The sequence below is a fragment of the Lissotriton helveticus genome, chromosome 9 (genome assembly GCF_964261635.1).
Source record: "Lissotriton helveticus chromosome 9, aLisHel1.1, whole genome shotgun sequence".
Classification (NCBI taxonomy): domain Eukaryota; kingdom Metazoa; phylum Chordata; class Amphibia; order Caudata; family Salamandridae; genus Lissotriton; species Lissotriton helveticus.
In genome coordinates this window covers 257,304,004-257,330,169 of record NC_136070.1, presented here as the reverse complement: position 1 = coordinate 257,330,169, position 26,166 = coordinate 257,304,004, and the positions used below count along the sequence as shown (strand labels likewise).

General features: G+C 45.7%; 1 protein-coding gene across 2 annotated transcripts in view; it reads left to right on the top strand.

Moving 5' to 3' along the window:
• Positions 1-26,166, top strand: part of PGF (placental growth factor) — a 185,634-nt gene that overhangs the window by 127,292 nt on the left and 32,176 nt on the right. For both annotated transcript variants that reach the window (XM_078659904.1, XM_078659905.1), the window contains 4 exons: positions 9,808-9,881; positions 18,343-18,372; positions 18,459-18,523; positions 22,839-22,883. In XM_078659904.1, coding sequence (XP_078516030.1) covers positions 9,808-9,881; positions 18,343-18,372; positions 18,459-18,523; positions 22,839-22,883 — 214 coding nt within the window. The remainder of the gene's footprint in view (positions 1-9,807; positions 9,882-18,342; positions 18,373-18,458; positions 18,524-22,838; positions 22,884-26,166) is intronic.

Here is a 26,166-nt window from a genome sequence, read left to right as displayed (position 1 = left end):
GGTACAGCACCGACAGCAGCAGTGCAAGCTTCCATCACACACGGAGCAGGTATAGCACAGGCAACGGCAATGCAAGCTTCACTCAAACACGTAGCAGGTACAGCCCAGGCAACAGCAGTGCAAGCTTCCCTTACACATGGAACAGGTACAGCACCGACAGCAGCAGTGCAAGCTTCCCTCACACATAGATCAGGTACAGCACAGGCGGCAGCAGTGCAAGCTTCCATCACACACGGAGCAGGTACAGCACAGGCAACGGCAATGCAAGCTTCACTCAAACACGGAGCAGGTACAGCACAGCCAACAGCAGTGCAAGCTTCCCTTACACATGGAACAGGTACAGCACCGACAGCAGCAGTGCAAGCTTCCCTCACACATAGATCAGGTACAGCACAGGCGGCAGCAGTGCAAGCTTCCCTCACACATAGATCAGGTACAGCACAGGCGGCAGCAGTGCAAGCTTCCCTTACACATGGAACAGGTACAGCACCGACAGCAGCAGTGCAAGCTTCCCTCACACACGGAGCAGGTACAGCACAGGCGGCAGCAGTGCAAGCTTCCCTCACACATAGATCAGGTACAGCACAGGCGGCAGCAGTGCAAGCTTCCCTTACACATGGAACAGGTACACCACCGACAGCAGCAGTGCAAGCTTCCCTCACACACCGTCACACACCCTCAGCTTCACACACCCTCACTCACCCTCACACACACACACACACACACATACAACAACAAAAAGAAGAATAGAAATAAACTATCCTAATCCACACTCTAACTCCTAGATTGAAATCCTGAGTCCTAATTCACCCTAATAAACTAACAGCCTAATTCACCCTACAAATACACCCTCAAGATACGCAACAGAAAGACATCCTAGAAAATAACAACCAAAGTAAAACTACGCGCAATGATGTTTTTCAAGCTTCAGGTCACCAAACTAACAATTATTAGGACAACAGAACACCAACAAAAGAACGAAGAAATCTCGGTCAGGATGCGAGGACGAGGATGTACAAACACAAAAGTAAAACAGCCTATTTTTAACTTGGGTAATAAACAAGCACTATTCATCCGGTAAATGGGACGGATTAAACACAATTGTCACGAGTTACACACAAAGCCGTAGGCATATAACAATAGCAGTTCATCACACGGATTTACATCAAATATAGAAAACATATTACGCAAGTTGGATTCAGCGCTAACATCCCTCAGCCGCACTCCTCCCACACCCCCGCTATGCCCCCTCCCCTGCCTGCCGTGTCGCGTTGCTTCAGGTATCTTAGCCCCACTCCAGGCCCCTGCTGCTTTCACACCCTCATGCCGCTCTCCCAGCTCACCCCCTCCCCTGCCCGCCGTCTCAGTTATCTTAGCCCCACTCCAGGCCCCTGCTGCTTTCACACCCTCATGCCGCTCTCCCCGCTCACCCCCTCCCCTGCCCGCCGTCTCAGTTATCTTAGCCGCACTACATGCCCCTGCTGCTTTCACACCTTCATGCCGCTCTCCCCGCTCACCCCCTCCCCTGCCCGCCGGGTCACATTCATCCCCCCTCCCCTTCTCTGCCTTCCCTCCATTCACCCCAGCGCGACTTCTCCTCCCCCCTAATTACATGCCTTTCACGGCAGCTCTCTCGCACATCAAAGGCTGCCCCCCACGCCTCGCAACAGACTTCGTTGGCCCCGAGGCAACCAGTTCTGACACACACCAACTTACAGCTTGACTTGTACTGACCCTGCACCCCAGCAGACCTGCAAGCATCAGACATCCACTATCAGACATATATATTCACCCACTCTGCTTCAGTCACCCACTTACACAAATCGCGCCGATACCCCGAGCAGCAGTGCCTGCACTAGCGAGCGTTCTGTTATGCCACATCTCTCAGGTTACAGATCCCTTCTCTCTTTCTATTCCTCTACACGTTTCTGCCTCTTTCACTCTCTCTTCCAACTCTCTCCCCCCTCTCCATTTACTTAGACAAATCTTGGTGAGGCACAGGCAGCAAAAGTCCAAGCTTCCCTCACACACAGAGCAGGTACAGCACAGGCAGCAACAGTGCAAGCTTCCATCACACACAGAGCAGGTACAGCACAGGCAACAGCAATGCAAGCTTCCCTCAAACACGGAGCAGGTACAGCACAGGCAGCAACAGTGCAAGCTTCCCTCACACACAGAGCAGGTACAGCACAGGCAGCAACAGTGCAACCTTCCCTCACACACAGAGCAGGTACAGCACAGGCAGCAACAGTGCAAGCTTCCATCACACACGGAGCAGGTACAGCACAGGCAACAGCAATGCAAGCTTCCCTCAAACACGGAGCAGGTACAGCACAGGCAACAGCAGTGCAAGCTTCCCTTACACATGGAACAGGTACAGCACCCACAGCAGCAGTGCAACCTTCCCTCACACATAGAGCAGGTACAGCACAGGCGGCAGCAGTGCAAGCTTCCATCACACACGGAACATGTACAGCACAGGCAACAGCAATGCAAGCTTCTCTCAAACACGGAGCAGGTACAGCACAGGCAACAGCAGTGCAAGCTTCCCTTACACATGGAACAGGTACAGCACCGACAGCAGCAGTGCAAGCTTCCCTCACACATAGATCAGGTACAGCACAGGCGGCAGCAATGCAAGCTTCCCTCAAACACGGAGCAGGTACAGCACAGGCAGCAGCATTGCAAGCTTCCCTCACACACGGAACAGGTACAGCACAGGCAGCAACAGTGCAAGCTTCCCTTACACACAGAGCAGGTACAGCACAGGCAACAGCAGTGCAAGCTTCCCTTACACATGGAACAGGTACAGCACCGACAGAAGCAGTGCAAGCTTCCCTCACACATAGATCAGGTACAGCACAGGCGGCAGCAGTGCAAGCTTCCCTTACACATGCAACAGGTACAGCACAGGCAACAGCAATGCAAGCTTCCCTCAAACACGGAGCAGGTACAGCACAGGCAGCAGCATTGCAAGCTTCCCTCACACACGGAACAGGTACAGCACAGGCAGCAACAGTGCAAGCTTCCCTTACACACAGAGCAGGTACAGCACAGGCAGCAACAGTGCAAGCTTCCATCACACACGGAGCAGGTACAGCACAGGCAACAGCAATGCAAGCTTCCCTCAAACACGGAGCAGGTAAAGCACAGGCAACAGCAGTGCAAGCTTCCCTTACACATGGAACAGGTACAGCACCGACAGCAGCAGTGCAACCTTCCCGCACACATAGAGCGGGTACAGCACAGGCGGCAGCAGTGCAAGCTTCCATCACACACGGAACATGTACAGCACAGGCAACAGCAATGCAAGCTTCTCTCAAACACGGAGCAGGTACAGCACAGGCAACAGCAATGCAAGCTTCCCTCAAACACGGAGCAGGTACAGCACAGGCAGCAGCATTGCAAGCTTCCCTCACACACGGAACAGGTACAGCACAGGCAGCAACAGTGCAAGCTTCCCTTACACACAGAGCAGGTACAGCACAGGCAGCAACAGTGCAAGCTTCCATCACACACGGAGCAGGTACAGCACAGGCAACAGCAGTGCAAGCTTCCCTCACACATACATCAGGTACAGCACAGGCGGCAGCAGTGCAAGCTTCCCTTACACATGGAACAGGTACAGCACCGACAGCAGCAGTGCAAGCTTCCCTCACACACCGTCACACACCCTCAGCTTCACACACCCTCACTCACCCTCACACACACACACATACAACAACAAAAGGAATAATAGAAATAAACTATCCTAATCCACACTCTAACTCCAAGATAGAAATCCTGAGTCCTAATTCACCCTAATAAACTAACAGCCTAATTCACCCTACAAATACACACTCAAGATACGCAACAGAAAGACATCCTAGAAAATAACAACCAAAGTAAAAATACGCGCAATGATGTTTATCAAGCTTCAGGTCACCAAACCAACAATTATTAGGACAAAATAACACCAACAAAAGAACGAAGAAATATCAGTCAGGATGCGAGGACTAGGATGTACAAACACAAAAGTAAAACAGCCTATTTTTAACTTGGGTAATAAACAAGCACTATTCATCCCGTAAATCGGACGGATTAAACACAATTGTCATGAGTTACACAAAAAGCCGTAGGCATATAACAATAGCAGTTCATCACACGGAATTACATCAAATATTAAAAACATATTACGCAACTTGGATTCAGCGCAAACATCATCAATAAACATTACATATGTCTCTTAGCTTCACAAAACAACTCGTAATACAATTAATACATTTTAAGTGTACAATATTCATGGCGAAAAGAGTACTTAGAAACTCAATGAACAGCTCTTGTACGTCAAATAACAAACAACTGCTAATAATACATTACATAACACTTTAAGAAAATAAATACATTACATATCGAATAATAAAAACAAGACTTTAATTACACGACATAATAATCATTTCGAAATATTACAAAAAAAAAATACAATGTCAACATTATTAAAAATACACTCCTATTCATTCGTTAACTTAAATATACTATATGTAGTAAATAAAACACTTAATTACATATAAATTACATAAATAACTAAAATAATTACAATCGCTAACAAAATATGTCAATATTTATATAAATACACTCGTAATTATTAACTAATTTATGCATACTATCAATACTACTTTACATTATATTAAAAAAACACGTCGAGGGAATCTCTTACCTATCATACGACGCACCAACAGCACACGTACAGGAACACGCCTTCCGCATCCGGCTATTCTCCATGTTCTGGAGAATTCCACCGATTACGTATGCAAATCGGAACGCGACGTCAAAAACGTCGCGCTCCGATTGGCTAAAAAAAATGTCCATCAAAAAAAATACGTAACGGTAGGGAAAAGAAAAAAATAAACTAGAACGCTAACCTGGTAAATGTAGGTAGCGTTAAGGTGGCGATTTGCGTCAGACATTTTAATAAAAAAAAAATTTTTCAACATCAACCCCTCACCCTCTATAACTCTCTATCACCCTCAACACATCACCATCACTCACCCTCAATCACCCTCACCCTCACTCACCCTCACCCTCACTCACCCTCACTCACCCTCACTCACCCTCACTCACCCTCACTCACCCTCACTCACCCTCATTCACACTCACTCACCCTCACTCACCCTCACCCTCAAGCCCTCACCCTCACTCACCCTCACTCACTCTCACTCACCCTCACTCACCCTCAACACCTCACCCTCAATCACCCTCACCCTCACTCACACTCAACCCCTCACCCTCACCCTCACTCAGCCTCAAACCCTTACCCTCAATCACCCTCACCCTCACTCAGCCTCAACCCCTCACTCACCCTCAAATCCTCATCCTCAATCACTCTCAACCCTTCACCCTCACTCACCCTCAACCCCTCACCCTCACTCACCCTCACTCACCCTCACTCACCCTCACTCACCCTCACTCACCCTCACCCACCCTCACTCACCCTCACCCACACTCACCCTCACCCTCACTCACCCTCAACGCCTCACCCTCACTCACTCTCAACCCCTCACCCTCAACCCCTCACCCTCACTCACCCTCAACACTTCACCCTCACCCTCACTCACCCTCAACCGTTCACCCTCAACCCCTCACTCACCCTCACTCTCACTCACCCTCACTTACCCTCACCCCCTCTGCCTCACCATCACTCACCCTCACTTACCCTCAACCTCTCAGCCTCACCCTCACCCTCACTCACCCTCAACCCCTCACCCTCACCCACACTCACACTCAACCCCTCACACTCACTAACACTCACCCTCAACTCCTCACCCTCACTCACCCTCAACACCTCACCCTCACCCTCACTCACCCTCACCCTCCCTCAACACCTCACCCTCAATCACCCTCACCCTCACTCACACTCAACTCCTCACCCTCACCCTCACTCACCCTCTCACCCTCAACCCCTCACCCACCCTCAACCCCTCTCCCTCACTCACCCTCCCTCACACTCACTCACCCTCACTCACCCCCACTCAACACCTCACCCTCACTCACCCTAAACCCCTCACCCTCACCCCCTTACCCTCAATCACCCTCACCCCCTTACCCTCAATCACCCTCACCCTCACCAATAACTACAACTTTTCTAATGCGATACTTATTCCATTCCAACCACACTCATCCACGCAACGCCACTCACACACGCAACGCCACTCACACACGCAACGCCACTCACACACGCAACGCCACTCACACACGCAACGTCACACACGCTACGCCACTCACACACGCTACGCCACTCACACACGCAACGCCACTCACACACACAACGCCACTCACACACGCCACTCATCCACGCAACGCCACTCATCCACGCAACGCCACTCATCCACGCAACGCCACTCATCCACGCAACGCCACTCATCCACGCAACGCCACTCTTCCATTTGCAAAAAGAAAAATGTCTAACTATTCTATTGCGAGACCTATTGCATTTCCAATGCTTGTTTTCCCTTTTTTCCCTTCTTTTTCCCCTTTTTGGGGGTCGGATTCTAGGCACGTCTGTGTGTGTTTTTCGAGTTCCATACGGGGGTTCCTGCTCTACTGCTTAATTAAATGGCGGGCGGGCTTGTCTGGGCGGGGTCTGACCTGTTTGTTGATTATCCTGATTGTATGTTTATTAAGTATGCCCTGCCTATGATGGTCTTGCCGTACATATCCTGTAACTAGTGTAACCCTAGTGTTGACAAGGTTTAATGATGTGGTATCCGATCCTGTTTTTCCTCCTTTTTAAAAAAGACAAAACGAAACCTTTTTGATCCTGCGACCCTGTTCCTTTCGGCTCTCCTGAGTTGCGCATCGATATTACGAGGTGTACCATGGCTTTGATCCTGATTTACATTGTTTGACTGTGCCACCTCTGTAACTTTGCTTCACTGTGTTGTCGGTCGGATTTTGACTGTAACTGTATATTCTCAATAAAGGTTTAAAAAAAAAAAAAGAAAAGGCACTGAATGACTGAAAGGCCACCCACTGTGCCATAATTTTACCAAAGTCAGAATTACGCAAGGAGAAAAAATATACTAGGGCAATCCCTTAAAGCCTAGTGTAAAATGATTTGGGACCTCTGCAGGTTTGTCTTAAGGGAACAGACTCATTAGGGATACAGAAATCGTATTTCCTATGGAGTGCGGGATCAACCTTAAGTATAACTCTGTGAATATATATTACATGGTTATTTGCGCAAAATGCAGTTATATAACAACGCTTATTTTAAAGGAACCAGTTCCATATTTCAGTGAAATGACATCCAGTGGAAGCCGCCGGTGGAGAGGGCAGCGGGTTTGGGAGGGGAGGAGAAATAAAATATAAGAATTCAAAATGAAATACTTATCTGCTGCCCCGCTCCGCTCCCGGTGACGCCTGCATCGCTGTTCCTCTCGGCGGCCGACAGCCGGAAAGGGACGGGCCCTCAGGGTACAGGCTCCGTACCCAATCCAGGCGCTGCTCTCACAAGAGAGCAGCACCAGCATTGGTCTGAGCGTCCTCGTTTGCTGCTCAGGCGGTGCATTGGAGTCTGTGCTGTTTGTCCAGGCCGACTGCGTAACACACCCATGTGAGTGGAGTAGTGTGGCTCACTGGTGTGGAGTAGTGTGGCTCACTGGTTAGAGGCAGCAGGCCTGAGAGCAGAAGTCAGCCCGGGACCAGGGTTCAATTCCCGACGCGGCAGGGTCGTGGACCTTGGTCAGCGGACTCGATAATTCTCGCTTCGGTGCTTACTCTAATCAGGGGTTCCACTCGGCAACTCTGGGCATTAGCTTGCCTAATCTCCACAACGGCCCCACCAATTCCAGGGATGCCTGGCTCCACCTTGGGGACTCCCAGCAAGGGACCATCCCACAGGGAAAGCCAGGACGGGTTCCCCAGAGTTATACAGCGCCGGGACGCCCCGTTGCTGGGGCAGCTGTGCGCTTTACAAGTATACTACATTTACATTTTACATTTGGAGAAACATAAGTGCACATGTGTGTTGGGCCGGCCTCGGACAGCCCGCCAAACACACGTGCGCACTTATGAGTGCACTTCACTCCTCCCTTACATGCCCGGCCCGCTCTATACTTTTGTATTGCAGGGCTCAGACAGCATAAATAAAATGATAATAACATTGCACTATTATCATTTTATTTATTGTCTGCTGGCACGGGCTCTGGAGCGACGCTCCTTCGCCATTATGGAGGAGCCACCCTTGATTACATCATAATGAAAGCCTATGCAGAGCTTCACCATTGTCCACTCTTTATTTATTAACCTATAAATACAAGCTAAAAACCTAAACTAAAACTGGAACAATCAAATTGCAATTACGACCCATTGTTAGCCGAACATTCCATGAATATCTTCAAATATATCTGAGGCTATCCATTGCACATGCTTTATTTTGCAGAATGTTTGTGAAAGTTAGTCAAAATATGAACATTCTAAATGCAATTCAGGGGGTATTGGTAGCTGCATATTGCAGGAAAAGCTTTTGCTGACATTAGCTTAACTTATCTCTGATTTCTATAGACACAATATGTTTTTTAAGAAAGCAAAACAAAACAAAGCATGGTTTATCTGACACCCTCTATTCTTCATAATTAAATACCTTGATGTGGTCATTAGTTGTTTTGTTTTTTTCAGATACAAACTCCCACTTTGGAAGCTTGTTTAGAAAAAAAAAATTGTAAACATTTGGCCGATGGCTTTCAAAACCAACAGCGGCCTTCCACCAAACCTTTAGCATATTAAAAGGAACTGCATTCATGGCGGTTCCTTTCAGTGTACAGACATGACCACAGAGCCCATAGTCATTTGTAAATCTGATGGACAGATTACCCCTGGGATGTTGGCGGTAATGTTCTCCACAATCTTGAAGGACACTACTCCATCTGCCAAACTCAAAATCAGGTCCTCAGTTTATATCGATACCATGTCTGCATCATCAGATTTTCCTTCCTACTTACGAATTCGAAACGTCCTCTATTAAAATAGAAGTACATTTGGATGTATTTTTCTGACGTTCTCTGTACGTTTTGACAGTTTCTGAATGCAAAGAAGCAGCTGTTTTATCTTTTCAGAGCATGTAATGCCTTAGTAAATCTTCAGAGGGTGATTGTATCTGTAAATGGACTCCTGCTTGATCTTTGCTTGGAGCTTCTCTTAACTTGGGTCCAGAGGGTGTCACAGCATGAATACTCTTATAAGGAGGATGTGTGTAGATTGTCTGGACGCTGTATGTCCAGAATATAAGCAAGATGTATGCCAGATTTGTGTGGGCTATTGGAGGGTGTGTGCATGGTGTCTGCAAGCTGTCTAAATGCTATGTGTCGACTGTGAGAAGGCTGAGGGTAGGTTGAGTATGGCGTTTGTGTCTAATGTATGGTATGTACCGGTTATGATCTGGTTATGTGCTGGATCTAAGCAAGATGTGTTTATGTTGTGTGCAGATGCTGTGTGTAAAAAGTGGGTAAACTTAAGCTGTTTGCAGGATGTCTTAATTCTGTTTTTCAGAATGAGTGCAGGTTGTGCACATAATGTGTGAAGGATATATGGATAATGTGTGTAAACTGTGTGCAGAATGTGTGCAGACTGAGTGATCTGTGTGCATACTGTGAGCTGATTGTATGCATTATGTATGAAAGATACATAAACGCTGTGATCACTGTTAAGCCTGTGTGTGGGCCTTGTGAAACATGCGGGGTGTGTGAAGCTTATGTGCAGGATGTTTCCAATAGTAGGGACTGCTTTGAAATAGTGGTTAAATACATTTGACCAATTTCTTCTATATTTCAGCTCTTGAAGGTACTGCCTGGACAAAATGCATACATGGAGCTGTCCTTCATTGAACACAGGCACTGTGAGTGCAGGTATGGGACCCTGTTGAGAACATACATCTTGTCCAAGGAGGGGTCATTTGTGAGTAGGCTCTGTCTTATTAGGGGGCTTTAGCAGGAGGGCACTCCTGGAGGGAAGTCACTCTTTTTGAGGGAGGAAGCTCACAGGAACAGAGTGGACAGATAGGTACGAGTGAGGACATTTCACACCGCTATGGTCCTGTAGCATTGACAGATGCTGCTGAAGGTAGCTAATGCTTCTGGGGACATATAGCGATTCACAGGGTACTGGAGCTTGTTCAGTTAACATTGCATGGGCCTGTAGTGGTATAAGAAAAATACCTCAATGCAGAAGTCCTAGAGCACTGAGGGTCACTGCAGACAGGAAGCTCACAGGTTTAGGTTTTACGGCGCTTACAGTGAATGGTGATCCAATGAAACTCGCACTGCATAGCATTTACAGGGCACTGGTGGAGCTAGCTCGCACTGCTGGATCCCTGCAGCGGCAACAGTGCATTGCTGGGGCCTTGTAACGCCTATAGGGCGCTGGTGGAGCTAGCTCACGCTGCTGGATTCGTACAGTGGCAAAAGAGCATTGCTGGGGCCCTGTAACACCTACAGGGCACTGGTGGAGCTAGCTCACGCTGCTGGATCCCTGCAGCGGCAAAAGAGCATTGCTGGGACCCTGTAACACCTACAGGGCACTGGTGGAGCTAGCTCGTGCTGCTGGATTCGTACAGCGGCAAAAGAGCATTGCTGGGACCCTGTAACACCTACAGGGCACTGGTGGAGCTAGCTCACGCTGCTGGATCCCTGGGGTGGCAAAAGAGCATTGCTGGGGCCCTGTAACACCTACAGGGCACTGGTGGAGCTAGCTCACGCTGCTGGATTCGTACAGTGGCAAAAGAGCATTGCTGGGGCCCTGTAACACCTACAGGGCACTGGTGGAGCTAGCTCACGCTGCTGGATCCCTGCAGCGGCAAAAGAGCATTGCTGGGACCCTGTAACACCTACAGGGCACTGGTGGAGCTAGCTCACGCTGCTGGATCCCTGGGGTGGCAAAAGAGCATTGCTGGGGCCCTGTAACACCTACAGGGCACTGGTGGAGCTAGCTCACGCTGCTGGATTCGTACAGTGGCAAAAGAGCATTGCTGGGACCCTGTAACACTTACAGGGCACTGGTGGAGCTAGCTCACGCTGCTGGATTCGTACAGCGGCAAAAGAGCATAGCTGGGGCCCTGTAACACCTACAGCGCACTGGTGGAGCTAGCTCACGCTGCTGGATCCCTGCAGCAGCAACAGAGCATTGCTGGGGCCTTGTAATGCCTACAGGGCGCTGGTGGAGCTAGCTCACGCTGCTGGATCCCTGGAGTGGCAAAAGAGCATTGCTGGGGCCCTGTAACACCTACAGGGCACTGGTGGAGCTAGCTCACGCTGCTGGATTCGTACAGTGGCAAAAGAGCATTGCTGGGGCCCTGTAACACCTACAGGGCACTGGTGGAGCTAGCTCACGCTGCTGGATCCCTGGAGTGGCAAAAGAGCATTGCTGGGGCCCTGTAACACCTACAGGGCACTGGTGGAGCTAGCTCACGCTGCTGGATCCCTGTAGCGGCAACAGAGCATTGCTGGGGCCTTGTAATGCCTACAGGGCGCCGTTGGAGCTAGCTCACGCTGCTGGATTCGTACAGTGGCAAAAGAGCATTGCTGGGGCCCTGTAACACCTACAGGGCACTGGTGGAGCTAGCTCACGCTGCTGGATCCCTGGTGTGGCAAAAGAGCATTGCTGGGGCCCTGTAACACCTACAGGGCGCTGGTGGAGCTAGGCTAGCTCCCGCTGCTGGATTCGTACAGTGGCAAAAGAGCATTGCTGGGGCCCTGTAACACCTACAGGGCACTGGTGGAGCTACCTCCCGCTGCTGGATTTGTACAGCGGCAAAACAGCATTGCTGGGGCCCTGTAACACTTACAGGGCACGGATGGAGCTAGCTCGTGCTGCTGGATTCATACTGCGGTAACAGAGCATTGCTGGGGCCCTGTAACACCTACAGGGCACTGGTGGAGCTACCTCACGCTGCTGGATTCGTACAGCGGCAAAAGAGCATTGCTGGGGCCGTGTAACACTTACAGGGCACGGGTGGAGCTAGCTCATGCTGCTGGATTCGTACAGCGGCAACAGAGCATTGCTGGGTCCCTGTAACACCCACAGGGCATTGGTGGAGCTAGCTCGCACTGCTGAATCCCTGCAGCAGCAACAGAGGAACCCTGTAACACTAACGGGGAGCTGATTAATGCAACTTAAATGCTGAAGCCCTCAGAATACACCTTGCAAATATTCATATGGCGAAGCTGTGTAACTCTGACAAGGGCACTGACAAAGAAAGCTCAGATAGTGCTGAGAAGGCAACCGCAAAGTTATAGAACTTGAATCAATTTGGACCAGTGATAAATAATTGGGGCACATTCCATCAATTTGAGCTTTTCTGTGTCAATACGGACAGGAACCAAACACATGCAAAGGGGTGTTGACCCTACAGAAAAATGGACAGTCTAGTTGGATCCTCTACAGTTCGCCTTGTTTTTTGAGAACCACATCACAAACACTCACAGTTGTGTTGCTGGACATCAGTGAGTCCTAGTACCCAGTGGGCTGTGTACTTATTTATGGAAATCCCTTTGCTACCTGTGGTAACTCAGTCAACACACAAGGGATGGTTGGAAATGCTTGAATCCGCCTAAACCACTGTTAATTACTCTGGGCACAGTTGTTTCATTTATGTTTGAGGTTGCTGGAGCCATTACGGATGAATCATATGCAAATCAGTCTTGGCGTAGCCACAAAATGGCACAGTCAAGACCCTATTGCTAACAGTGTGCCTTCTAGCATTGATGACGCGGTTTTCTCTGAGTCCTCTGGTAGACCAAATATATGTAGATCACTTCTACGGTTCCTGTCTTCCTGCTCCGTAAGATCTCTCCGTAAAGCAATCAGGGAGCGCTCCATATTCTGCATAGATTTAGACTGTTGGTGTGTGGAATCCTCCACTACACTTATCCGAGATTCCGCATTTGAAAAACGAAGCGTCAAGTTCTTGAAGTCATTCCTGATTGCCGCTACTTCAACCTGAAGTAAATCAGTATTTGTTTTAGTGCTCTGCGCAGTATCCTGAACAGCATTCAGATAAGAGAGAATAGCATCTAACGTAGTACCAGAGTCTTTCGGTACAAGTTCCGGAGAAGAAGAAGTTTGCTTAGATCTCTTAAGATTTCCTTTAGAGTCCTTGGCTTTGGGAGAGAGACCCATATTGTCTGCCATTAGAAAACAAAGACAAGATAGACAGATGGGTAAGCACTCAGCGTGTATCTGCTGTCCACAAAAGTACCAACAGATTCCTCACTGGTAGAGGGCAGCCTCTTGGAGACCAACGGTATGGGCAAATCTGGACCGTAACATATAAGTCTCTAACTGCTCCTCACCAACAGGCTGAATACAGTGCACACACCTTTACTCAGATTATAGCAACCTAAAAGAGCAGCAGAAAATCCAATTTCTTATGGCAGACCACATAAAACAGAATGGTGCGTTTCAATGCCTGGTAAAGTTACTGAAATAATGTCAGAGAAGGAACAAGCATTTCGAAAAGGCAAACATAATGGAGAAATGCATAACGAAACTGGCACCAACTGCAGAAGAAAACTGTGACTAGGGCATTAAATACATGAATAGCGCGTCGAGCACAAAGATGTGAAAATGGATAATCTGATCATAAATCTGCATGGCCATGCGCAAAAGCAATATCCTCAAACAAAAGGTGACTGGAATGCAATTCAGAAACCCAGCACCTGACGATAGTCAGTACTTATCGCTAGAGCCCCGCTGTTTCACTTGTGTTGCTCACGCCACCATTTTTAGGGTTGTCCTGAGGTAACAGCAAGCACGGTTATTGTGCTGTCAAGAGCGCACAGCAGCCGCTAAAAAAACACCACCAACACTCCTTCTGCGTTCCGCTGCCAGAATCTGCACTTCCTGTAGGCAATGAAGGTCTCGGTCACATATTTATTCGTGTGACCTCCTGGCGACGCGTCGGAGCTCAAGAGAATGCGGCCATCTTGGCTGCTTGCAAGCCACGCCCCCCCAACAGAGTGCCTTCTAAATTGAAACACAAGCAACCATAGATGCAATACACCCTTGTTGCTAAATAATATTAAGCTTGAATGCATTCTGAGTAATTTGTGGTGTTTCAGATTGCACATGGGTTGTCTATTGTGATACATATTGTGGGCTTATCAAAAACATACAGGGGCTAAAAGCCTGTCCATTCCTTACCATTGGTTTGCTTTCCTGCCACTCTTCTTACCTTTCTTCCATAAAGTTTTATATAGCGCAAACAAGATCCCGAAGGATATCAGAGCGCTTTACAAAAGGATGGAAGGAAGGTAATAAATGCAATATCGACATCAAGTTGAAATAACAAACAAGAATAATCACATGATTACAAGACTAAGGTGTCAAAGGCAAGTAATACAATCAACATAGACAGAGCGGGCTACGAGGGGGGCACACGATAAGGCAAAGAAGAACAGCATCAACTAAAGTGAGGCCTCCTTCAAAGTGGCAAAATAGATACTTCAGCAGAACGCCACTTAGTAGTGCCAAGACCTGCCTGCAGTAACACTCACTTCTTGGCTTAAGTATTAGTCTTGATGCAGGCCCTACTTTAGAAGTGAGGGTTATGTTATCTCCCTGCTCAAAAGCTCACTCAAGAAAGTAGCAAGAATTTACAAGAGGGGTGTGTGCACTTTCTTGCATGACATGCTTACACACAGAGCTGGCACCTCCACTCCTCGGGATCAGGGAGCTACAGGCTAGACAGCATTACTCCTTGCCTATTCCTGGCACCCTCGACTGTTACCTGTAGCACCATTACTTTCATCAGTATGGAGGCTGAATCGTCCTGAGACCTCCCAGAAGCATGCAACACTACAGGCGACTTAACACTGGTAAGCGTCAGATGAGAGCGTAAGAGAACTAAAGAGTATACTTTGAGTTGTTTCCGAAGCACTCAATGTCTCCCAGGTCAGGCATCAGAAGCTTATTCTTTCCATCTTTTAACTATGCATTCTGGTAATTGTAGTTGTGCAGTATAATGGAGAAAACAAAACTAAAAGTAACAAAAAGTAAACTCTCCACTGGACCAACTACGGACGTCTGACATTGGGAGGCATAAGGTCTATCTTTCCTTGCTGTCGCTCATAAAATTGTATCTGCACAATGCTTTCCCTTGTTGGGAAAAATGGAAACACAAGGATCTTCTTTTGTGTTATAAGTTTTACTCATGAACACATGGGCGCGTATAAACTAAAGGCCTCGGTTATTGGTTCTCATGCTATCACAAGACTCTCACAAAGCTTGTTTCTTCAGTTAACACGTGCACTGCTATCGCAGTACAGGCAGTCACAGAGTCCTCACACTAGACCTCTGTCATGACTTGCACCATGCACTGCTATTGCTGACTAGGACCTCAAGATGGCAGCTCTTCAACCTTCACAGGGCTTTCTCAAAGTACCCCAACCCTCACTTGCACCATGCATTCTTACTCCAAGAATAAATGTTTTCACAGTGCTGTCCCAGTGCTTCTCTGTTCTGACTTGCTCTGTGCACTTCTATCGCAGGACTGAGACATCCGTAGAGCTCTCACAATACACTTCTATCCCAGTAAAACTTCATTCAACAACAAAGCTCTCACAGTGCAGCTCTACCTTCTCGTGAAACCTTCATTTCTAGTCCAGTAAGAATTTCACAGAGCTCTTGTGGCGTAGATCTTACCTAAGCATGCAGACCTATTCCAGTAACAGTTCCACCAGGTTCTCACAGCATATCTCTACCTTCACTTGTTCATGCATTGCTGTCACAGTAAGACGTCTGCAGAACTCTTGTAATGCTACCCTGGCCAGTACCCAATGCTGCTATCTCACTATGGCTTCTATTCTAGAGCATGCTCACAATGCACCTCTAGCCTCCCTTACGTACACCTTCCTTTGCCATATCACTCACACATTATTAACCCTACGACCCCCACTCTCCCAAATAGTGTAAGGTACCCTCCTTCGATCCGTACAGGTCTCCGCTACATATAACACATGCATACGTATGGAGCCAATAGATTTGACAATTAGTTGATTGGAAGCCAGCAATACATAGCAAATGGAGCAATTGATAAGGCGATGGGGCTATTAATTATTGTGTGGGACAAACAACAATTAGATTGGCCGATTATCGACTGTTGGGTCGATTCACGCATTTACTTGGCAAAGGATAGGCGGGTTAACCAATGGGCTCGTTGTCTAGGCAATAGATACACAGAACAATCATTTAGATGTGTAAGTCAGTAAATTGCTGAGTCATTAATGGACAGATGAGCTTATCAACGAATGGGTGCTTCTTTCAGTAACTCGTGGGTCTGTCAATCTGCCTATGAGTTAATTATTGGGAAAGTTATTGGATAAAAGAATCTGTAAATTAATAGATGGGCCAATTAACACTGCAGACTGAAGACAAAAAGGGCAGGAAAAAAGCTGGGCAATGGGCCTTCTTCATGTACGCACCTAGGAACTGGAAGGACATCCCCACTCATATCTATCAGAGCGATCCCCACCTTTTTTCAGTTTAGGAAAGAGCTGAAGACCCAGTTCTTTAAAGAACACTACATCGTGATGCAGGTTTGTCCACCCACTCCCGGAACCCCCTGTCCAGAATCTCTCTCTGATTATGTTTTTTCCTTTAACTATGTGTAGCTTCTGTTGCCTTTCGGGTAGATTCACGCTCTAGAAACACCTTGCACATCCATGTATGCATACCTTAATAGATAGGTGGGATAAATTATCAGTAACATGGCGAATCAGTGGTTGATAGGTTAATCATTGTGTAGGTTGACTACTCAATGGACGGGCCAGCCAACGAATGAGTAGATGCACCAATAAATGGGTAGGTATCTCAATCAATGGATATGTGAGTTAATTATCAAATATTCATTGGGTAGATGCGCAATCAAGGGATAGATTTGCCAATTAATTGACGCATGGACCCATAAATTGCTAGATGGATAAGTCAATGTTTTTTGGGCAAAAAAATAGATAGAAGGATCTGGATGGATTGGGCAGTCAGTGAGCAGGTATTGAGGTCATAGAAAAGGCTGTCAATAGATAAGGAAGCCGATGGATAAGTATGTCAGCAAATGTGTAGCTGAATTAGTGGATGGCTACATGGGCCAATGAATAGATGATCAACTAAGTGGGGCAGTGGTCGCTGGAACAATGGGTATATAGATGTAGCAGCCAATGGGTAGATGAAGAAATCTATAAATGGGTGGGTCAGTCTATGGGTGTATGGATGGGACAAAAAATGGCTAGATACTTTACAGATGAGTGCATCAATGAGATGAGAATTACAGTAAATGGATGGAATAGGCAATCAACCTGTGCTGTCACGATAATATTACCGAATGATTAGTTATTGTATGGATGATGGAGCAATAAGTGAATAAATGGCCAATGGGTGTTGCATATTCGGCAAACGTATTGAAGAGTCAGTAGAATGGAAAAATGACTAAGGGCCTAATTATGACCGGCGGTCCGACCACACTATTACAAGTCGGGTGATCGGACCGCCGCAATCTCCACGGATGAGAAATCCCAGGCGGTGTTGCAGAGGACTTGAGGCCGCAATATGCTTGGCGGTGCTGCTGCAGCACCTTCAAGCATATTGCGAGTTTCCTCTCTGCCATGGTGTTCATGGCGGAGAGGAAACAAAGGGGCCCTGCAGGGCCATGGTGTGAGTGAAGGGGGGCACATGTTGTGCCACCCTGTGTGCTGTCACGCCCTTTCCTGCACGGCATGGACTTTACAGTCCATGCCATGCAGGAAGGGGCTTTGGTGTTCCCATTGAGGTTCCTTTTTAATAGGCACCACCTTGGGAACGCCAAAGGAATGCCCTCCTGACCACAAGATTACTTGTAATCTGGCGGGTGGTTGGCAGTTGAGTTTGTCAGTCCTGGAGCAGGGTGCTGGCGTGGCGGACCGCTCCAGGACCGCCAAACTTGTAATCAGGCCTTAATCAGTGTTTGGGCAAATGTGATAATAGGAGCTCTGGGTGAACTCAAAAGACAGATATATGGACTAAGCAGCAGAAATGGATTGATAGTTCAGCCACACATCTACGCAAGGCATTATTGGATAATGGATTTATTTGTGACTGGGCAATTGAAATGTGGGTCCGACAGTCAAGGAATTGATTAAGGAGTCAAACAGATTGATAGCTCAGACATTCAATAGGGCGTCGAACAGTTGTTTGTAAATAAAACGAATGTGGATGGAGGAATTAATAATTACTATGAAAAAAGAGTCTGTGAATGTATGAGACAGTGGGTGTCTTTTTGAAATGGCAAACAGCTAGAGAGCAGCCATCCCCAGTCACATTATATTCTGTCATCTTTTTCAGACCCCGCAGGAACAGCCTGAAACTAAATAGGTAAGCGATATGGGTTTCCTCTATTTTAATTTATTACAAGTCTCTTCACCTCAGTCTGGAGTTCATTTTATTTTTCATTTCTAAAGGCAGAAGATGAGGAGTGGAGAAAAAGTTAGGAAGCGGGAGAGATCACGAGGTCAGAGTGTCAAACGTGAGTACGGCAGGGACTGGGGACCTGAGAAGAATGAAAAAGTGATGAGGAATGCTGGGATTCATCTGAGCCATTACCACCCATAACCTTTACTCCTGTGGGAGTTATTTAACAGCTAGCCCCCTCAACACCCTAGCAGGGCATGTTCACAAACAGGGTGTGGATAGTATAGTTGCCTATATCAGTGTCGGATAAAAGGTCTTACGCGTGCACGCACACACACATTCTGTCCTAACCTGCACACATATTCCCCATGCTCTAGTGTAACCTTCTTCTGCATAAGTCCATCAGCAAGGCGTTTGAAGATGCCCAGAATGAAGAACTTTCCCCGAATGCCTCTGTGGACACCCAGTGTGAAGACCTAGAACTGGAGGAGGATTCTGTAGAGGCACGTGAAGGAGCAGCAAAAGCAGTCAACAGCTCAGTACACCAAAAGAGTCTGTGATACCAAGAGTTAAACCTGCTCTAACCTGTGATAGTACCTTTTACAAACTCACATTGGCTTTTGGGGATATAAGACGTTGCCGTGTGTTGAATTTTCAGACCAAAGTCCACTGGTCTCAATTTTCTCAAAATCTGTTACTATTGTGACACAAAGGCCATCCTCTCGCTTACCCTGGTGAAGAATGGACTGCTATCAGTATTTGGACATAATATGGAGTTAGTGATAATGAATTGCACAAATATCGAGTTTTTAATATTGTGTCACATTAATATCGTGATACGGATATATCGTGGACAGAAATATCGATTTTTAGATAAGTAATATCGTTTGCAAAATTATCTGTGTTTTTAATATCGTTTGCACTAATATCGTAAAAAATATCATTTTTATTGTAATGTGTGTTAGTTCATATTTTAATTGTATATGTTATATAGTGTTTGTACAATTGTTAACATTTTTAAAAATAGTTTTTAATGTTATTTGTCATTTTTTATTCAATTGCGAAGTGTTTATAGTGTTGTAGCGGGTTGTGAGGTTTGCAGGGGTACAGGATGGGAAGTAAAGTATAATTATTTTTTTAATATTATTAATTATTTGATTATGCAAATTGTGTAACTATTATACTTTTTAAGTGATATTTTAGGTGTGGGTTGTTTTGTTTGTAAGAGTATGGGTGGGAAGGTAAGTAATGTATTAATGAATTGTTATTAATTAGTTAATTGATAATTATGTAAATTGTGTAATTATATCTTTTTTGTGATATTTTTGATGTATGTTTTTGGGTTTATAGGGTATATGGTGTGAAGTTAATTAAGTATTCATTGATTAATTAATGTAATGCTAATTATTTATTAGTTGATTAATTAGGTAAATTGTGTAGTTATATTTTTATGCTATGTCTAGGGTGCATGTTGTTGGGTTTGTAGGGGCATTGGGTGCGAAGTTAAGTAATCCATTATCAATAATTTTTTATCAAATATGTAATTCATGATTCTGTAATTTGTTTAATAATTATATTTTGTGTTGTGTTTGTAAGGGAACAGGGTGCAAAGTTATTCAATCTTAATTAATTATCAAATAATTGATCATTTACTAACAATCATTTTATATATTATTTAATATGTAAGTTGTGTTATCTTTTTCATTTTAATTATATTTTAATTGTGTGGTGCCATGGTTGTGGGAATAAAATGTATTTTTCATATTCAATAATCAATTAATATGTAAATGTAAAAAAAACTAATACCAATCATTTGAATTTGAAAATAATTATTAACACTTTACCACAATATTTAAAGTATTTAATTGTTTTTTAAATTGGTATATACAATTTCCCTCCGGAGTTCAACGCTTTCCTTACTGTTGCACAGACTGGAGTGGGAATAGTACATTTTACCCATCCAGAGTCTAACGCTTCCCCTACTGTTGCACAGACTGGAGTGGGAATAGTAAATTGTTACCACTCTGTAATCCAACACTTTCATCACTGTTGCACCAACTGGAGAGGGAATAGTAAATTATACCCCTCCAGTGTCCTGTGCTTTCCCTACTGTTGCACACAGTGGAGTGGGAATAGTCAATTTTACCTCTCCGGAGTCCAACGCTTTCCCTACTGTTGCACAGACTGCAGTGGAAATAGTATGTCTATTTTTTTACAGAGTTTACTATATTTTTATTATGGTTTAAATATAGCTAATATTATTGTTTATTTGTAAAATGTTATATTATCTGTGTGTGTGTATATATATATATATGTGTTTGTGTGTGTATCATTTTTAAATTTTTTAACTAATATTTTTTGTAAATGTTTCTTATTTTTATTTGCTTTTATTTTATAATTTTGAAATGTTTTATGTGTTTATATATGTGTGTGTGTATATATATATATATGTTTATGCTTTTTATATTAGTAAATAAACACATTTTAATATAATGTAACATGTATTTAATATTAGTAGTTTGTTATAGATATGTATATATAAACATACACACATGTTTTTATGTGTGTATGTTTGCATAAGTATACATGTATTTATAATAAATGTTACATTTATGCAATATACATTATAATTATGTATTCAAATGTTTAAATTTGACTATTTTATACTGAATTCATTGAAAAATTAAATCTTTGTCTTATTTTTAACGATATTAGTGTAAACAATATTTTTAACTCGAGATTTTTGTACTTAACTTTATAAGTATAGAAACACTATATTTGTGTCAACAATATTTTTGACAAGATATTTGTGTGTCATGATATTTGTGTGCTTGATATTATGTCACTGACCCCTGCTATCACCTCACCTGTCCCAACTGTTATATGAAACCCTCATTGAGAGAACCTAAATATCAATATCCCAGGGTTTTACCACTATCTTAATATTTGAGATCTGTCTTTATGAAAAGGGCTTATGAGGATTATAGTTTACATAGTGGCTTTTAGACAAATACTGTGAGAAGACAAAAAGATCCGATGAGGGGGATCCTCGAGTCTTACAGTCAAGACTGAAAAGCATGGCACTTTACATGAATGTTGATGACTTCAAGTCACCTATTAGGGGCACAAGAACAATTTATGTTGGCTGGTATACAGTAACAATTTTGGAAGAGATTGCCCACTCTATGGTAGAGCTGAAGTAAGGCTTCCAGACTGTGTAGGGTAGAAATTCACAGCAAGCCTGCTAATCCTCGCGGTCTCTTGTAATGTATGTGCAGACCCTTTAGTATTTAGTAGCTCCCCTACTGTGCTGTTTGGGAAACCTATGGCTCTATAGCCAATATTTCGGGAAAAGTGTGCTATAAAATGCACCATTTGGACTCTTTCCAAAGTTTCTTGCAGGAGGACCTGATACTCTCTGGAGAGGGTTGAACATCTTTGCCAGTGGGTCTTTTGTCTCCAGGATTAGCCCTTGCTCAGATGATAAGACATGGTGAACAAGGACTCTCTGATCATCACACTACCAATTTGTTATTGATATTGATTTTATCTTCCAGAGCGAAAATGTAGTGGTGGGCATGTTGGGAATTGGGAAAATGTTGATAAGAAAACACTAGCCATGTGAAAAGCATTTGAAAATTTAAAAATATAAGGATGGTTCACACACCGAGCAAGGTTAATACAAGGCTAGTTGGACTAGTAAATGAATTGGAATATCTCACTGGGTCACAGCAAAATATAGTGTACTAACAATGATTCAACAGGACATTTGTTTTTAATTAGCCTAGAACAGTGAGACAAGTGTGGTAGAAACTTTACCAGAGTAGCAATTTTGAGGCAAGTCAGTCAATCCTTATCAGAACCTATAAAACCTGAGGTTAAAGGGTAGATTACAGAAGAGTTTGACCATTAAACCGTGTTGGGAAATAGTACCTGAGATAGCGCCATTCCATGATTAAGAATGAGGCAACTGGAAGCTGTTACTGGATCTCATAATCCACATACCCACTATTGGCTCCGACCCATGAGAGAAATTCCAGACATGCTCCAGTCCAGTTTATTACTCCAAAAAGCATTCTCAATGTAAGGCAACCCCGTCTGGGGTCTGAATATAAAAGGAGTCATCTTCATTTGCGCCTTGGTTATGCCCGCATTGTGGTACCCACTGACACTCGAGAGAGTGTGCACATGAACATTTGTTTCAGTGACGTGTACCAGAAGGTTTGGGTATGTCCATGTACAGGTACCTGTGGAGGTAGACATATTTCAGACCTGTGAAGACTGATGTCTGTTTCTCACAGCAGTTGTTGAAAAAGGTTTCAGTCATGCCAAGCTTTCTAAATAATGACTTGCCTTTTTGTTGTGCTGGTTGTTAAATTGCTTTCAAAGTTTAGTAGACCTCTCATAGTTTTGTCTGTTCTTCATTTCAGGAATGCGGCCAGACTCAAAAGGAATTCAGTTCCGAAACACTGCGGGTAAGATTTCCATGTCTTGTATACTTTTTTTGATAACCAATTTGAGTTTTTACATTGTGAAAATACACAACTAAGATGACACAAAAGGGTAAATATCAATTACACTGTAAGACAGATGCATAAAAAATGACAATTTTGCAAAGTAAATTGCTCTATAGAAGACAAGATCATAAAGGCAAAAAATACAGTATTGTACAAGGCTCATTCCAAATATTTAGCCACTTCCCTCATATGCAGTTTCGAGGGACATCCCCTGGCTTCATTTACGGGGTTCTATTGTTGTGCACACAAATCCACTCCCTGCCGCCACTGTGGGGGGAGCCAGATTTTTCCATTGGGCTGCTATGTCACGTTTAGCCACCATGTTAGCCATACCCAAAAATGCCTGATCTGCTTTCGAGCCATCGGAACCCTCCATAACCCCAAGCAGCAGCATCAGTGGGGAGAGTTGCACCTCCCAGCCCAGTACCTCAGAAAGTTCCCTGGTACCTGACTTCCAGAATCTTTGGATCACCAATCATAACCATACCATGCGGTAGAAATCAACAGGGGCATTGGAACAGCAGTGGTAGGTGGGAGCAGAAATAAGGCCTGCCCGGTGTAACCTGGTCTGAGGTGAGATAGGTACAGTAGAGATAATAGGTTTGGATCAGACGGAGCCAGGAGGAGACAATTATGACACGAGGCGCCATCATGGCGTCTCGCCAGTCTTTATCTTTGAGGGGCCCCCAACCAATTCTCCCAGCGTGCTCCAAGGTTTTACCGCATACCAGGGCCATTTATAATAATGGTGGGGTAAAACTGTTAGATGCATCCCTTGTCCAGTGCACCCATGAGGGGTTTGGCTTCCATGGGACTGAATTCAGGAAGAGAGGCGTCACTGGCTAAGTGTACATGTAATGCATGGTGTAGATGTAAGTATTTGTGAAACTTAGAAGAGGTGAGTGCGTAGGAGTCTTGAAGCTCCTGAAAGGAGTGCAAGTGGGTCGCAGACAATATGTCGTCTAGTTGCAATATCCCAATGACATCCCATTTCCCAAAACCTGTGCGGACACTTCCTCAACCACGTACCGTGCCACAAGGGGGTGTGGCGTGTGAGCTTCATATCACACTTAATGTGTCGAAGCACGGCCCTCCAGGCCAAAAAGACCACCAGAGTCACCTCGGGATATCAGCAGAGTATGTGGATCCATATAATGTAGCCATAATCTTAGGGAATCCCAGGAACGTCAATTCCAGCCAGCAGGCAGGGTCAGGCCACCCCCATTAAGCCAGTCATTGATCATCAAAAGGTAGGATGTGAGGTAGTATAGGTAAAGGTTGGGTATCCGTAGATCTCCATTGCATTGAGCATGTTGGCAGTGACAGAGGGCTAAATGAGGCCTAGAATTATGCCAGAGGAACGATGATGCAAGATTATACATCTCGCGAAACCATTGGCGAGGTAGGAGTATCAGTAGGTTCTGAAAAGATTAAGGAATCTCAGCAGCACCATCATTATATGTAGAGCAATCCTACCCATCATGTATAACAGCAGGTTATGTCATTTGTATAGGTCCTCTTTAGCTTTCACACCATGGGAGCGTGGTTAAAAGACCAGGTGAGTTCAAGGTGGAGCGCCACCCATATTCTCAGATATCGGGAGCTGAGGTGGCATATGGGGATGTTATCCTGCCAGTCTATACAGTCTTGAGTCGGAGCCAAAGGCACTAAGACCAATTTAGCTGGTATAACATGTAGGCCCGAAGCATCTCTAAAATGCTGAAGGAGCTGCAGGCACTGTCGGCCACTCATCGCAGGGTCAACCAGGAAGCGGAGGACATCATCCACATAAAGGGCAATTCGGTCCTCTTGACCTCCATTCCACTTCTACCCTGTATCTGAGCATCACCTCGGATGAGGCACACAAGCTACTCGCTCACTAAGCAAACAGGAGTGGAGACGGGGACATCCTTGTCGGGTCCCCCGTTGAATAGGGAAGGCGTAGGAGAGCACACCATTGATCTGAACACGTACCGTGGGGTTAGAATAAAGCACCTGGACAAACCCTCGGAAAAGGGGGTCAAAGCCAGCTCTTAATATGTGTTCTTAATAAGCCCAGTCCACTATGTCAAAAGATTTCTCAAAGTCAATAGGGAGCAACGCTAGATGAGGTGGGCGCTGATAACGGTGAGCTACAGCAATGTGGAGACGTCAAAGGCAGTACTGGGTACTTCTGGCGGGCATAAAGCGACACTGGTCAGGGTGCACAAGAGGGCGGAGGACCTGTTTGAGTCTGGTAGCCAGAATGCTAGCGTATATCTTGACCTCGCCATTAATAAATGTATTCAGCACAGGAGGTTGATGGAGGCTGTGTCCTCATAAGAATTACAATAGTGGCCGTGTCTGGTACAGGTGGGAAGGTGCTAGTCTTAGTCACCTCTTTATAGTGTGCGAGGAGTCGGGGCAACAGGATATCCCTAACCCTTGTGTAGTATTTCGTAGGAAATCTGTCAGGACTGGGAGTCTTCCCAGAAGCTACAGCTGAAGTGGCTGCTCCTATTTCATCGACCAATGAGGGTTGGTCAAGTATGTGAATCTCCAAATATCACGAAGAGCATGCTGAGTATGGCCATGTTTATCCCTAATTTCTGGTATTATCCTAATTTCTAGCGGGTGGGAGGCCAGCCAGTATATCAGTTTGTTGTGTCTGTCTCCCCATCTGTATACCCTGGTCATCGTGGTTTGCCAGAATTGTTTCGCTGCCTCAATTGATATGAAATTGATCAACGTGCACACTGGGTGATTATGAGGCATGTGGGGAGACCCTTGCAGAGCTGAAAGTAAAGTAAAGTCCACATTTGTAAAGCGCACAATCACCCGTAAGGGTCTCTAGGCGCTGGGGGGCCGTCTGGAAGATTAAGCGAGCTATTGCCCAGAGTCACATGGTGCTGGGCTGACCTGCCGCCGGAGCCGGGGATCGAACCGTGGTCCCCAGATTCCAGCGTCAGTCGCCCTGGCCGCGGCGCCACACCTCTTCCAGGGCCCATGATGCAGGGGCCACTCCGTTTCCTCAGAGCAAGACCCCACGATCGGATCCCCTGTCGTCGGTTCCACTCCAGACGCAGTCCCCCAGGCCATTTATCGGCAAAGACGCTGGTTAGGCTGCGCGGGAAGTGGTAATTAGCCAACAGGGCTGCCACAGTGTCTCCAAGGCTGGGTCAGGGTGTCGCCGATTAGGGAGGCAGTGGGGCCAGACGCCTTCAAACCACTGCTCAGGGCCGGGAAGGCCTCAGGGGGCCTG